The 15,723-nt window shown below is 38.5% G+C and overlaps 1 protein-coding gene across 1 annotated transcript; it reads right to left on the bottom strand.

Moving 5' to 3' along the window:
- Positions 1-2,288: 2,288 nt before the first annotated feature.
- LOC141632802 (uncharacterized) lies at positions 2,289-15,187 on the bottom strand. The gene is made up of 4 exons (XM_074445314.1): positions 15,019-15,187; positions 14,372-14,826; positions 4,020-4,566; positions 2,289-2,395 (listed from the first exon to the last, which is right to left on the bottom strand). The coding sequence occupies exons 1-4, from the start codon at positions 15,185-15,187 to the stop codon at positions 2,289-2,291; spliced, it is 1,278 nt and encodes a 425-aa protein (XP_074301415.1).
- Positions 15,188-15,723: the final 536 nt, after the last annotated feature.

Below are 15,723 nucleotides of genomic sequence, written 5' to 3'. Positions count from 1 at the left end.
GTTTAAAAGCGTCAAATTTGTTGACAAAAAAATGTCAATAGCTACCAAAGACGCTTAAAAGCGTCAATTTTGTTGACAATTAAAAGCGTCAGTAGTCCATAAAGACGTTTAAAAGCGTCACATTTGTTGACAATTAAAAGCGTCAATAGCTACCAAAGACGCTTAAAAACGTCATAACTATTGACTAAAAAAAGCGTCAAAAAATAATGACGGCCCAAAAATTGACGCTTTTATAAAGCGTCGATAAAAAAAATTGACGCTTTAAAGCGTCGAAAAACGCCTTAAAAAGCGTCACCATTGCAAGGTATGTGTAGTAGTGTAATAACAAGAATTAAATTGATTAGAATAATGAAGATGGAAATTGCATTAAAACTTACTAAGAATTGATGAACAAAGGCAATTGAATTGCAATCTGTAGTCTACCTTTCTTCCCCAAAAACTAGATCTAAAACTTGAGTTCTTCTCTAATGAAAAGCATAACCTAAATTATTCATCTGTTTTACTGATAAACGATGCCAAAAATTTAATTACAATTGGCCCTTTTAAAAGTCTAACACGAAAAATCAATAACAGCTGCGAAACCTGGTCAATCGACTGAGTAGCATGGTCGATCGACCAGCCGGAATCAATGCAGTAGCTACTGCTGAAATTCCACGGTCGATCGACTGAAGAGCCTGGTCGATCGACCAACTGAGTTGTGTAGAAACTCCTTTCTCTCTTCAAATCAGCCACTTCAATCCAATGCACGCATCCCAAGGTAAGTGAGTCTGAACTCCCTTCTTCCAAGCTTCCCTTAAGTTGCCTCTGAAGGACGACTTGGGCTTGATTTAGCTCACTTCCACTCATTCCTACAATAAATCATAGAAATTTCAAAGTAAACCGTTTCGGGAGAAATAGTAGCTTTAAGCTAACGAATACGCATGGAAATACGTGCCAAAACTGCAAATAAAGTGTATGAATATGCACGTATCACAGCACATGGTAGAAAAATGATCGACAACAAGAATTCTCACTTCCCTATCACGCCCTCCAAAACACCCTCAAAAGTGTAATCATTTCCACCGCCTAGCAAAGAGTAACACACCCACATCCTCAAAATACAAAAGAGCAAAATAACAATAATTAGTGACGGTAGTCACCACAATCCAGCAATAGAAAACAATGCTACGCCCCTTATCGCTCCATCTTAACCAAAAATTCACATGGCTCACAACAAAAACTAACTAGCCATGTGTATAATCCTAGACACCTCTACTCCACTCACTAGCACAAAACCAACAACTGTCATAGCAAGGTGCAACCAACAACAACTTAGCACCGCAGTTCTCCTCACCTTAGCCACTAGTCCTACCCGACAGACCTTCTTTAGCACCCTTCTTATGACACCACACCAAAAACAGCACACAAAAATTAGTGTGAAATGGATTTTTTTTTTAAATCTCTCATTTTGCCTAGAGCGCCCGCCCTTGCGGGTTTTCACTCTAGCTATTTTCCTCACACTACTCTCGTGGCACGCATCTCAATTCTTCATTTTACCCGGAGCGCCCTTTCGGGTTTTCACTCCGTCCTCGGCCACTTTTCCCATTTTTGCCTAGGCGCCCTTTCGGGTTTTCACCTAGCCGGGTACTTCTCTTTTTGTTTTTTCAATTTTTTTTTTTCGTTTTTTCTATTTTTTTTTTGAAATAAAGCAAATTAAATTACAAGTGACGGACTAAAATATGTACAATAGTGAATATATCCCTCCCCATGCTTGAACTCAACATTGTCCCCAATGTTGTACGGGAACACTAAAGAAAAGGGAAGGGGCATACCACTAGCTAGGAAGAAGGAGACCCGAAGCGACGGGTCTTCCGGACTCTTGCACGAGCCCCTCTGCGAACTCTCCATACATGGAATCCACGGGGTTTTTGTAAGACCCCGGATTCATGTCCTTGAACATGTCACTCATCTCTCAATTCCTCAGCTCAATCGCTACACGGCCTCACCAAGAGGCATCATCAATAGCTTCTCCACCACTAGTACCCTCACCGTCATCAGCCCCCTTCTCTTCCTCAGCACTCTCCGGTTCGCCCGACCCGTCAGCCTCTCATTCAAGCTACATCCAAACACAGCAACTCCAACAACTTACGATAACTTTTGAGGTAGTTTCTGCATCTTTTCGGGGTGGATTTTTTTCGTTTTGGGACCATCTAACAAAAACACAGCAATAACCAATAACAACAACAAAACAGCAGCAACTCCACAACACCGGCAATCTCAACAACACCACAGTAAATCCAACACTGTCTTTATCCAGCAATAACTACACAGTACTCCTCTACACCACACAAAAACTTCAACAACTCAGCACTCCCAGAACACAGGCCAGCACTACCTAACCCCACTTTACCAATTCCTAGTCACAACAACTCCAGCAACAAATTCACAGCAACTCAAGCTAACAACACTCACAACAAAACTCCCTTTTAATTCCAGAAATTCACAGCCTAGCAACAACACAGTAGCCTCGACAACACACCCCTCAGCAATTGTCGAACACTACCACCACAATACAGCAACAACAACGCAGTAACACTTCCGACACTTCAGAAAAGTAACTGCACAGTCTCCAACCCAAACAATTGTGAAGATGACTGAGCAGTCGAATTCGACACACAATACCCAGATTAATCGCTCAAAACTTGCAATTGAAGTAGCTGTTTCCAATTCATAAATTAAGGGTATAAAACCCCATGTTTTCGTCCCAATTTCAGCAGTAAAGGGGCGAAATTTAAGCAAGAAAGGATCGAACTTACTCGAATTGGGGAAGAATTTGTTGAGTTTGCTGCAATTCCAGAATTAGGGTTAGGAAACCACCAAATTTTCGGACCAAATTCGGCTGTTGGAACGAATTGCAACCAAAAAAAGACGAGTCTTTGTCGGAAAAATAGGGAATGAACACAACTTGCAGCTATAATCCCCAAATTTCACGATTGGCGGAAATAATCCTTCGGGGTCTTATATTTTTCCAGAAATTAGGGTTACAAAACCCCAAATTTTCGCCCCAATTTGTAGTAGTTTAGAGAGGAATTTGAAAGTTGAACAATGAATGAACAAGAAACAATTGATATAAATTTTTTTGTTGTGATTTATTGAGCAACAATTTGTGGGAGGGATTTGAAAAGAAGAAATGGTTGATGTGTGAATGGATTGATTTTAGGAAATAGGAAGAAGAAAGGAAAGGGTTATTACCTGAGAAAGAAACGCGCGACATTCAAGTGAACCTTGGGTGGGCGTCGACTGCGCGTTGGGTGCGCATAGAGTGAATGTCGAGCGCTCAGAGACTGCCTCATCCCTTAAATGACGATATGCGCGACTAATTAGCGCGATTGAGGCATACTTTACATTCACGACTCTTATTTCTTTCTTTCTCCGCCTCGAAGCATTATTCATCATTCCTATTATATATAATAAACCGTCAAAATAAAATTAATTAAAACGAGTAACGAAATTGCATTTTAATTAAAGTGTGTAACGAAAATAAAGACATTAAAATTTCTAATTCTTAATTAAATCAAAATAAATTTAAACTATAATTCTGACCCAAAATTAGAAGAATTACAAAAGAAAAGGATACAAAACCCGTGTTGCCTCCCGTGAGCGCTTTTGTTTAACGTCGTTGGCTGGACATCTCCGGAATGGTAAGCACCCGACTGAAGATAGGAAGAAGTAAACTACCTTAACTTACCAACAGGTTTGCAAGAGGAAGAATGATGATGAGATTTTATATGGATAGTTTGCAAACCTTTCCCGGAGCCCTTCCGGTGAATCTCATAAGATAACACACCTTTGTTCCTTATGAGGGGATCCCTACAAAACACAAGACACATTGCTCGGAATAGGAGATTTCCGGCACTTTGGTGACACATGGTTAGTAGAAGTGTCTATGGCACATAATGAATGAATTGTCGGAGAACGATAAGATGTTTTATTAATTCCAAATTTAACAACCGTCCCATCAAATTCCATGGTAAGAGAACCTTTAGGGACATCTATCTTAGTCCCTGCGGTCCTCAAGAAAGGTCTCCCTAATAAGACTGGTATAGCATCTGCCTCATTTTTCATATCCAGAACATAAAAGTCAGCCAGAAAGGCCAACTTACCAACCCCTACCATGACATTCTCCACAATCCCCTTAGGATATACACTAGACCTATCAGCCAACTGAACTACAACACTAGTGTCTTTTAAAGGTCCAAGTTTCAGAGTCTCATAAATAGTAAAAGAGATGACATTAATAGACGCCCCTAAATCTAACATGGCCTTCTCAAACCTAAGGTCTCCTATGGTACAATGGATAGAAAACATACCAGGGTCACCACATTTAGGGGGTACTTTCTTTTGAAATAGAGCAGACACATATTCACTAATAATCTCCCCCTTAGAACCCTTACCCTTTACTTTCTTCATCCCTTTCAATTTGTTATTCCTCTTAATAGTGCATAATTCTTTTAAAAACTTAGCATATTTAGGAACACTCTTTAAAAGATTAAGAAGAGGGATATTTACCTCGCTGATACGGTCGTTCTGTATCAAAAATAAATACCTAAGTTACTACTAACAGAAGTCAGCGGTAAGTAGGGTCGATCTCCACAGGGAGGCTAAGTTGCTATCTATCTGTTTAATTCGGTCTGTCAGGGTGTCACAGAAATGGGGGTTGAATTGATTGTGAACTAACTAAACTACTGAAACTAGAGGCAAGAGAAGGGAATAAAGGAAATTAAAAATAAGAGAAAGGAAGTATGCTAGAAGTCGGTCTACCGTGGCAGCTATCAGATCTTATACTATCGGGAATACTAAGGCGATTAGACTATTGATAAGAAGAGCTATGGTCGTCACCTTTCGGTCCTTAAACCGCCCTAGAGCGTAAAAAATGCCTTAACTTTCGCCCTCACTGCAATACCCTATTGTAATTAAGCAAGCCTTCCCTTCCAATCTTTCGATCTAGGTCGGGGTTAACTAAATTTATGGTCTCCTGCATGCATTCATTCGACCGGATAACAATTAAATTGCCTAATACAATTCCTATCGCAAGACTAATCTATATAAGTCAATTAAAACATCGCTACCCCGGCTTCCCTAATCCTAACATACTAGGGGAATTAGCTATGCATAGTTAAGGGAGAACAAGAAATAAAGAAAGAACAAATAATAAACATTAAATTAAATTAAAGAGAGAAAAGGGAAGAAAGGATTACTGAAATAAATGATCCGGAAATGAAAGAACAAAAGTAACAGTAGCAGTGACCGAAGAAAAGGTAATTAGAGAGGTCAAGAGGGGGCGAGAAGAGAAGAGAGAACAAAAATGTCGTCCTAACTTTCCTATTTATAAGAAAATAGGATTTATTAACCTAATTGCGGAAAATAAAGCTTAAAAGCCCAGCCCGTCAAGGATTGTTGCTCGATCGAGCACTTAAGGCTCTCGATCGTGTGATATTCCTTAGCATTCCTCTCGATCGAGAACAATTCCTCTCGATCGAGTACTTCTTTCCCTTTAATCACTCGATCGAGAAGAAGTAGCTCTCGATCGAGCAAATGGGCTCTCGATCGAATATAAATAGTTCTCGATCGAGTACTTCTCAGCGCGTAATTCCTGCTTCGCGCACTGAACTTCAAACGGCTGCCATTCCTTCGTTACTTGGACAGATAGGGCGTGGTTGGTGGCGTTGGAAAGCTAAGAGGATAGGCTTTCACCTCCAACTGGAATCACCTTAATAACTATTGTAGAACTCGAGATATGGCTCTTACAAGCAGGAACTAGCAAATTGAAGCACTCTCTTGGCTCGCCTAACTTCCTTACTCCAATGCGCATCTCAAAATAGTACTTTCCAAGCTCCGACTCAACTCATCTCCTAAATGCATGCGTGGGGACATGTTTTAGGCTTGATTCCGCATCTCTAAGCTCATTCCTGCAATTGATACAAGAACTTCCAAAGTATGCAATTCGGGGCATATTCGTAGCAAATAACTACTAAAATAGCATAAAGATGCGTGCAAGAATAGACTAAAAAGACTATATAAAATGCACGTATCAAATCTCCCCAAACCAAACCTTTACTCGTCCTCGAGTAAACTAAAATGCAACTAATGGAACGGAAAAGATAACTCAGAGCTAGCTACAAATGCCCACTTAAGCCAATTTAATGCAAACAACTAACACTTATAGCAGACAGTCAAATGCAAACGAGTTATAGGATGTTTATAATAAAGCTGAACCGTCGACCTTGCAAGACTTTTAATAATGGACTCTCACGGGTCACTTTTCTCTCATGAAGCAAAGGGTAAGCATATATATGTAAGAGAGAAAGAAATATAGTCGCTCACCTAGACTACGACCTACATAAACATGCATGCAACTAATATGATAGACAATTCTAGCTACCGTACATACATTCCAACCAAACAAGGTCCGTCACAGCCGAGGGCTTACAAAAATATGGTAAAGTGAGGCAATGGGTAAGAAAAGGCAAAACATTTATGGGAATGTGGAGGTATAGTTGATCAAGCTAGTACCTAAACAAAACCATATAACAACATCCGATTCTTACTCAATTATAGAATTAAACACATGCCCTTCATTTGGCACAAAACTCACCAAACCGAACCAAACATACTCCTCAAATGATATGAGATAGAACATAGGAGCAGAAACCGTCAACGAACAACATCTTTTTTTTTTTTTTCTTTCTTTCTTTCTTTCTTTCTATTTTTTCGGTTTCTTCTTTTCTTCTTTTTCGATTTTTTTTCTTTCTTTTTCATTTTCGAATTCCTTTTTTCAACTTTTTTTTTCTTTTTCACGTCTTTTTCATCATCCTCCTTTTCTTCATAAGTTACCAACTCCGAATCAATAGATGCAAGCCAAACTTGATACAATAGACAATATACCGCCAAAACAATCTAAACTAGCTTGACAAGGCAGGCTAAATTTGGAATGTAGCTAAGGGTCAATAGGCAAATTTGGCTAATGTGGAGTTTAATGGGTAAAAATGAAAGAAAGGGAAAATGTAAGCACCTCCCTGCATGTGACACCAACCACTAACCCGAATGTATGAAGGCAAAAAGCAATTGAATTTCATATACGTGCAAATTGATGAACATGCTATGCAAGGAGTATACTACTCACAATCCTACATGAAACTGGTCATAATTGACACCAGTTTATAAGGCTCTAAATCTTAGAAATTATAAGTAGGTTGCCAAAATTTCAGGTCAAGTCTATTCGTTCAGCTAAATTTAAACATTAACTCGTAGACATGCAAAAGACAAAGCTAAAAGATAACAGTTTAATGCAAGGCTTAAGCAAAATGACAAATGTAGTGCAATTTCATCATTGAAATCTACCGTTCCGACTCAACCTATATGCTAAATTAAACGTGAATTTTTTGAATTTTTTGAATTTTAACAATTTTCTGATTTTTATGGAATTTTTGAATTTTTAACAAAAATAAACAACAATGCAAACATAAATTAAATGTGATAACTGGAATGCAATGAAAACAAAATGCAGACACAGATATGGATGCACAACCTCCCCAAACCAAACCGTACAATGCCCCCATTGTACCAAAACATGGAAAGGAAATGCAAACTGAAGGAGAAAGAGAGTAAAAGCGGAAAAACTCACAAAATGCGCGAATAAAGGGACCTCCCCAAACCGACCATGAACATGGGAGGTTGCTAAAGGTCCGGGAAACCATCTCAGGAAGCTAATCCAAGTCAAAAGCGTGAAAGGGCATCCAAAAACTACTCGATCGAAGAGAATAGCAGTCGATCGATTAGTTCCTCATCTTGCAGGTGGTCGATCGAGTAGATTAATCACTCGATCGAGTGAATTTAGCAGAAAAAGCTCTCGATCGAGTACAAAAAGTACTCGATCGAGTAATCCTCGTGCATACCGCAAAACGCAATAAAAACAGCCCGCAAACTAACAAGACAAGCATACTGAGAAAGTTTTATGGTATAAGAACCATTTATTACAACTGAAATAAAATAAAAATGCAAAATAAAATCTCCGGGTTGCCTCCCGGGTAGCGCTAGCTTCAGTCAGGTCCCAGCTCGACCTCCTTTTTCTTCGAGCCTCTATAATCAGCTACGATCAAAACAGCTCAAAGCGCGCAGCATTAGATTGTACCTCTGCGCATGTGCTACACAAAACAAGTAAGTAGCACCGTAGTGGAATACAAAAATAAGAAATAAGATTAAACAACCGTTTAAGTCTAACAAATTTCCTATGAGCGCTCCTAAATTTATCCACAAAATAAAGGAGCGCGGGAGCAATTGTCAATATATTAGGGTCCCGATTCAGATTAGCAATTTTGACATGACAAGTACGGTGAAAGGCAGTTAAGTTATACGTCCACATGGGAGGGGGTATAGCATTAAAAGAATTAGCACGAGTCAAATGAGGTAGATTACTTTGAAAATTAACAATAATAAAATTACCGCTAATTACCTCAGGTAGATCGCTCTCAATGACGGAATCGTAGATAAAAGAATTTATTACCTCATCCGCGCTAGGAGTAATTACCGACTCAGCTGTCCTTTTGTCGCCCTCGGTGGAATTCATCCCGTAAATCTCGCCTCAAGCGCATCCAACTCGGCTTTGAATAGGGAGACTCACCGTATCCATTGTCATTGTCAAAATCGTCATCTAAATCAAACCCACATGACGAATCATAGCTCCCAATGGCCAACTCAGTCGATCGAGCAAAATAATCACTCGATCGACCAACTTCCTCCTGAATTCCACTCGATCGAGTGGAATTATCACTCGATCGAGCACTTTCTCCTGGCAAATCACTCGATCGACCTATATTAGTCACTCGATCGAGTGATTCCTCCTGTATAGGGCTGAAATCTTCGCGTGAGGCATTGAAATATGATAGAAACTCGTCATCCGAGTCATAGAGTTCATCCTCAAAGATTGGGTAACACGGTTTCCTCGGGGAAAAACCGCTCTCAAAGAAGGTATACCTCTTCTTCTTGCATCTCAGCTGCTAACTGAGCAATGTCAGTTTTGAGCTTAAGGAGTCGAGCGTCCATATTCTTATTGCTCTCTTGCATTTGTGATACAAGCGTCACCATTGAATATGTCCACTCCGCGATCTCTTCTATCTCCATCTCAGCTGCTAACTGAGCAACTACAGACCCGAGCTTATCAACTCGCGAGGAGAATTGTCTATCATAATCATGCTGAGCTTGCATCTGAGATGCAATTGTCTCCAATAAAGATTTCAACTCCGCAATTTCTTCTTCTTGTATATCGGGAGGATCTTGTTGCGGTGGCCATTGATAGGGTGGATGTGGCGGCACAACTACAGCTGCTTGACTAACTTGACTACGCTGCCTGAACGCGTAAACTTCGTCATTCTCTGCCAAACAAAGAACGCATTATGCCCAAAGAAGACCACATCTCCATGATAAATCACCAGCTGTTCCATATAATAGGACATTGGTGATGGGTCAAAGGTACTCAAGCCTTCCCTTTGACGGTCTTTCACCTAGAACTGTCTAGGTAGTACCTGTAAGGCCTATCAAAAGAGCACTAAACAAAAGATTAAAACGGCCTCAAGGGAAAAATCCCCTGAGGCTAAAAACAGATAAAATTAAACAAATAAATAAATAGATTGCCTCCCCGGCAACGGCGCCAAAATTTGATACGGTCGTTCTGTACCAAAAATAAATACCTAAGTTACTACTAACAGAAGTCAGCGGTAAGTAGGGTCGATCTCCACAGGGAGGCTAAGTTGCTATCTATCTGTTTAATTGGTGCATCGGGTGTCACGAAATGGGGTTGAATTGATTGTGAACTAACTAAACTACTGAAACTAGAGGCAAGAGAAGGGAATAAAGAAAATTAAAAATAAGAGAAAGGAAGTATGCTAGAAGTCGGTCTACCGTGGCAGCTATCAGATCTTATACTATCGGGAATACTAAGGCGATTAGACTATTGATAAGAAGAGCTATGGTCGTCACCTTTCGGTCCTTAAACCGCCCTAGAGCGTAAACAGCTTAACTTTCGCCCTCACTGCAATACCCTATTGTAATTAAGCAAGCCATCCCTTCCAATCTTTCGATCTAGGTCGAGGTTAACTAAATTTATGGTCTCCTGCATGCATTCATTCAACCGGATAACAATTAAACTGCCTAATACAATTCCTATCGCAAGACTAATCTATATAAGTCAATTAAAACATCGCTACCACGGCTTCCCTAATCCTAACATACTAGGGGAATTAACTATGCATAGTTAAGGGAGAACAAGAAATAAAGAAAGAACAAATAATAAACATTAAATTAAATTAAAGAGAGAAAAGGGAAGAAAGGATTACTGAAATAAATGATCCGAAAATGAAAGAACAAAAGTAACAGTAGCAGTGACCGAAGAAAAGGTAATTAGAGAGGTCAAGAGGGGGCGAGAAGAGAAGAGAGAACAAAAATGTCGTCCTAACTTTCCTATTTATAAGAAAATAGGATTTATTAACCTAATTGCGGAAAATAAAGCTTAAAAGCCCAGCCCGTCAAGGATTGTTGCTCGATCGAGCACTTAAGGCTCTCGATCGAGTGATATTCCTTAGCATTCCTCTCGATCGAGAACAATTCCTCTCGATCGAGGAATTCTTTCCCTTTAATCACTCGATCGAGAATAAGTAGCTCTCGATCGAGCAAATGGGCTCTCGATCGAATATAAATAGTTCTCGATAGAGTACTTCTCAGCGCGTAATTCCTGCTTCGCGCACTGAACTTCAAACGGCTGCCATTCCTTCGTTACTTGGACAGATAGGGCGTGGTTGGTGGCGTTGGAAATCTAAGAGGATAAGCTTTCACCTCCAACTGGAATCACCTTAATAACTATTGTATAACTCGAGATATGGCTCTTACAAGCAGGAACTAGCAAATTGAAGCACTCTCTTGGCTCGCCTAACTTCCTTACTCCAATGCGCATCTCAAAATAGTACTTTCCAACCTCCGACTCAACTCATCTCCTAAATGCATACGTAGGGACATGTTTTAGGCTTGATTCCGCATCTCTAAGCTCATTCCTGCAATTGATACAAGAACTTCCAAAGTACGCAATTCGGGGCATATTCATAGCAAATCAATACATATATATAAAGCAGAAACTTTTCGAGCGATATTAGAGAGTCCAACTTTTTTAGAATTCCTAACAAGAGTAGATTTCGAAACAAATTTAATAAATTTATCCTAATAAAAGTAGATTTCTTAATATTTTAATAAAGTTATCCTAATATAAGTAGATTAAATTTATTTTAATAAGATTATTCGAGTAGGTGATACTCAAAATACACAATGTAATTAATTATATGGTAATTATAATATAAACATTATTCATATACTATTTCGAGTTAATTAGATTTTACTCCCTTTTGAAATTCATACTTTTAAAATTACTCCCTTTTGTTTTTGAATTTATTCTGTTTGCGCCTTAGCCAATTTATATACTTTGAAGGTATAACTATGTAGACAAATGGATGGAGAGTTCAAAAACAGAGAAAATAAGTCACTTAAATTGAAGTTTGGAACAATTTTAGAAAAAAAAAATGCAACTTAAGGGAGTGATTTTAGCAAAAAAAAATCAAAAGGGAGTAATTTTTAAAATGTGGATTTCAAAAGGGAGTAAAATATAATTAACTACTATATCTTAAATTTCGTTTGTCATACTAACTGAAAAGTTAACTAAAACCTAAAAATGTAGCTTAAAAGGTAATTGAAAATTAAGAGGTGATAATTTAATTGATTAAGCCAAAAATATTTGGCAAACTATTTTAAGATCTCCCAAAGTTGAAGTGGTTATGGTTTTGAAATTTTTTGCTTGCGACAAGTAGGGACATGTAATTTTTCTATTAAATACGGGTATGAGAAGGCCTGACATTCATCATGTCTTATCCCCCATTTGACATCCTTACTTTTAGGCGTCGCTTTTGTTTTCATTATGTGAGATTTGGTCGGGTATTTAGTTGGTGTAGACTTTGGGAGTAAGATTCATTATCTTTTAGGAATTTCACACTAAATGTATTTCATCCTCTTTGCAATGATCTTCCGTATTGCTTCTACACAATTGTTAATGCGGAAGTTTGATCATGATTTTCGACATATTAATGGTCAAAATTATAAAAGTTTGACCTCTAAGAAGCAAGGTGAAAGAGTTTAAGAAGGGGAGAGAAAATATACATCATGAATTTTTTAATATTACTCATAATAGTATGCTCAACCAAGTGTGGTATAACAGGGCATGTCTTATTATCAATCGCCCTCGAAAACTCATAGTAGAAGGGAAGATACTTACGGGTTCCAAAGTCGGCAAAACGTCCTGAACCCGAGGATAGTAATGACTTCCTCAGATACAAAGATTCTTTTCGTTCTTAAGCACAGACAATATACGTAGAGGCCTTGCTACATAGACGTGACAAACAGAGCAGGTCGTGTCGGGTTCAGGTGTCACGTTTAAACAGGTCACGAACTCTTCAACCCAAATCCGACCCAATTAAATCTCGTGTCTTGTTCGTGTCGATCCAGTTACATTAATAGGTCATCAAATCACAAACCTCAACCCTAACCCGTTAATTTAGTGTCGTGTTTTCGTGTCATGTCATATTTGGAAAGTGTAAGTATATTTATGTGAGTATCAAGAAAATTTGTGATTAATTTAGTAAATAAGTTATTCGTGTCGGGTTCGTGTGTAGAGTGTCCAACCCAAACCTAGCCCAATTAAATCTCGTGTCGTGTTCGTGTCAACCCACTTACATAAATGGGTCGTTAAATGTCAACCCAAACCCGTTAATTTCGTATCGAATTCCTGTCGTGTTTTCGTGTCGTGTCATTGTTTGCCCGCTCTAATGCTGCGCCATAACAATAAACTAGAGCACTAAATCATGTTGAAATTTACCTGCCGAAACTAATTTTTATTAATGGTCAGCTTTACGTAGTTTCAAGAACAACGTCATTCGAGAGATTAAGGTTCTACATCGATGATAAAGACCAAATGTATCAAGGCCACAAGAAGGACATTGTTCGCAAAGAGGTTTTCATAATTTACCAAATTAAGATGTCGTATTATATATTTTGCATGGAGTTTTTAAGGATAAGTAGTCAAAGACTATTTCCGTAAAAAAATAGATGGTGGTAAGACAATAAGAATGGTAACTCTATAATCCAATTATATCTCTGAATGTTAGTATACAACTGATACCAAATGTCACAACGCTTTCGTTGCTTTTTTGTAATAGGAACTGGTATTAATCTGTCCTCATCTAAACCAACCCCCAAAATTTTATTTGCTTCAATTTTTAGCATAATTTGACTTTTTGTTAAATTTAATAGTTTTCCATTAGCAGACCATGGTAACGTAAATTAACGTTTTCAGCTGTGCCATAAAATATACTCCATCTATCCCGGTCATTTATTATCCTTTAGTTTTGGCACAAAGACCAAGGAAATGGGAGGGGCAATTACTAAATGACAAGTGGAATAAATTGAGTGTGAATTATCAAATTACTCATCAAATTCATTTTTAAAATAGAAAGGACAACAAATGACTGAGACACTCCAAAATGAAAAAGGACAACAAATGACTGGGACAGTGGGAGTATACTACTAACTGACATTATTAAACTAAATTGGGAACCCAACTATTATAAAAAATGACATAAACTACTAACTGATGTTGTCACATATAATACTACTAGGTGCGCGTACATTCTATGTAATAGAACAAGAAATATTGCGTGATGTCTATAAGGAGCAAATACTCTTAATTGTAAATAGTCAAGGTAAAATTATGTTATAAGAGGTCTAACATTTTCTCTCAACGCACTAAATATATATAATTATGATACCTGCTATTTTTTGTAACATCATTTAGTTTTACGTAGTTGTAAAATAATTTGCAAAACTCATAAAGATATTTCTCCGTTATTATGGGTTCATATTGGTGAACTCCACCATGTTTATAGAGAAAGCGTTTTGTATCTAATTAAAAACCGGTTGTGCCTGTAACACTGAAAAAGCTAGCGACATACTATAACTATGTCACTTGATATTATACTAATTGATGACAAAAGTTTTATACTAAAAGTACTAATAATTCATCGATTATCATCTATACCATTCACGATTTTTTTTTCTATCGATGATAACATAGTAGGACTTTTTTATCAACTTAAGAATATATTTTTACAGATAATCCTAATAGGAGCCCCGTGCATCGCACGGGATTTCCTACTAGTAACTACTAAAATAGCATAAAGATGCGTGCAAGAATAGACTAAAAAGACTATATAAAATGCACGTATCACTCGCACTTTTGAAATACCTCATAAATGTCTTTGTCATGATCAAAGTGATGGGTTCTCTTCAATGCATCGGGAAAAGGTACATCCGCTTCCACCTTCGGTATAGAAGAGGAAATCTGCTCCTTCTCCTTGACATTAGAAGCTTTTTCATCTTCCTCGATCACTATCTCTTCCTCTTTTTCATGAATGGTCACGACCTTAGGCTTAGCTTTTGTCTTTTCAATCTCGACCAATTGCCTACCATTCCTTAATGATACGGCACTCACATTCTCCCTAGGATTCACCACCGTTTGAGATGGTAGTGCATTAGAATCTCTAGCCTCCAACTGATTAATTGCAGTGGCCAGCTGACTAACCTGATTTTCAAGATTCTTAAAATTTTGCTTATTATCTGCTCTATCATGAGTAACACTGAGAGTAAGATCCCGAGTCATATCCTCCATGGACATTGATGAACTCGCTGGTGCTGGCTCAGCTGCTTGTTGAGGTACTTATTGATTAAATTGTTGTCCTTGTGGTTTTTGGAGAAACTGACCTCTAGGAGGGTTAGACGATGGACCGGCTTGAGAATTTCCCCAACAAAAGTTAGGGTGAGCCTTCTATCCTTCATTATAGGTCTTGGAATATGGATCTCATTTCCTGTTATTTGTAGTACTCTCCCAAAAACCATTCACCACTTCTTGGCCACTTTCTCGCAAGTAAGGACACAAATCATTAGGGTGACCCTCAGTAGCGCATATGCCACAAACACTAGCCATTTGTCTCCTAGATAACATTTCACGGAGAGTGGAAACAATATTATCAACCTTTTCCTCTAAGCCAGGACTAACACCCATAGCATTCACTCCTCTTCGTGATTGTTTCCTCTCAAACTGTCTAGAGGTCTAAGCTAGCTCTGAAATAACCTCCCAAGCCTCATCTGGATTTTTGTTGGCTATATTTCCTCCACAAGCAAAGTGAATCATGCGACGGTCATCTTGGTTCAGTCCACCACAAAAATACATAATGAGATCCTGATCAGAGTAACCATGGTAAGGGCAACTAGCACAGAGCTTCTTAAATTCCTCAAGATACTCATACATAGTTTCCCCGTCTTGCTGTTCAACATTACTGATGGCTCTTTTCAGCTGAGATGATCGAGAAGGAAGAAAATATTTCTCCAAGAACGCCTTCTTCATACCTACCCAAGTAGTGATACTTACCGGTGGGAGATAGTTTAACTAGTCTCTCGCATTGTCCTTCAAGGTGAAAGGAAATGCTCTCAATTTCAACTGCTCGTCAGTAATAGCAGGTGGCTTCATACCAGTGCATACAATATGAGAGTCTGAAAGATGCTTATTCGGATCCTCGTTGCTCATACCACTGAAACTTG

The sequence above is a fragment of the Silene latifolia genome, chromosome Y (genome assembly GCF_048544455.1).
Source record: "Silene latifolia isolate original U9 population chromosome Y, ASM4854445v1, whole genome shotgun sequence".
NCBI classification, from domain to species: Eukaryota; Viridiplantae; Streptophyta; class Magnoliopsida; order Caryophyllales; family Caryophyllaceae; genus Silene; species Silene latifolia.
The sequence above is the reverse complement of the archived record's forward strand: the minus strand, read 5'-3'. Positions and strand labels throughout refer to the sequence as shown.

Coding starts and splice junctions, on each gene's coding strand:
- LOC141632802 (XM_074445314.1), bottom strand. CDS start 15,187: ATGGGTGTTAGTCCTGGCTTAGAGGAAAAGGTTGATAATATTGTTTCC. Junction 4,567..14,371: donor ATGACAAAGACATTTATGAG/GTATTTCAAAAG, acceptor TTTTTGATACAG/AACGACCGTATCAGCGAGGT. Junction 2,396..4,019: donor TAAGATAGATGTCCCTAAAG/GTTCTCTTACCA, acceptor TGTTGTGACTAG/GAATTGGTAAAGTGGGGTTA.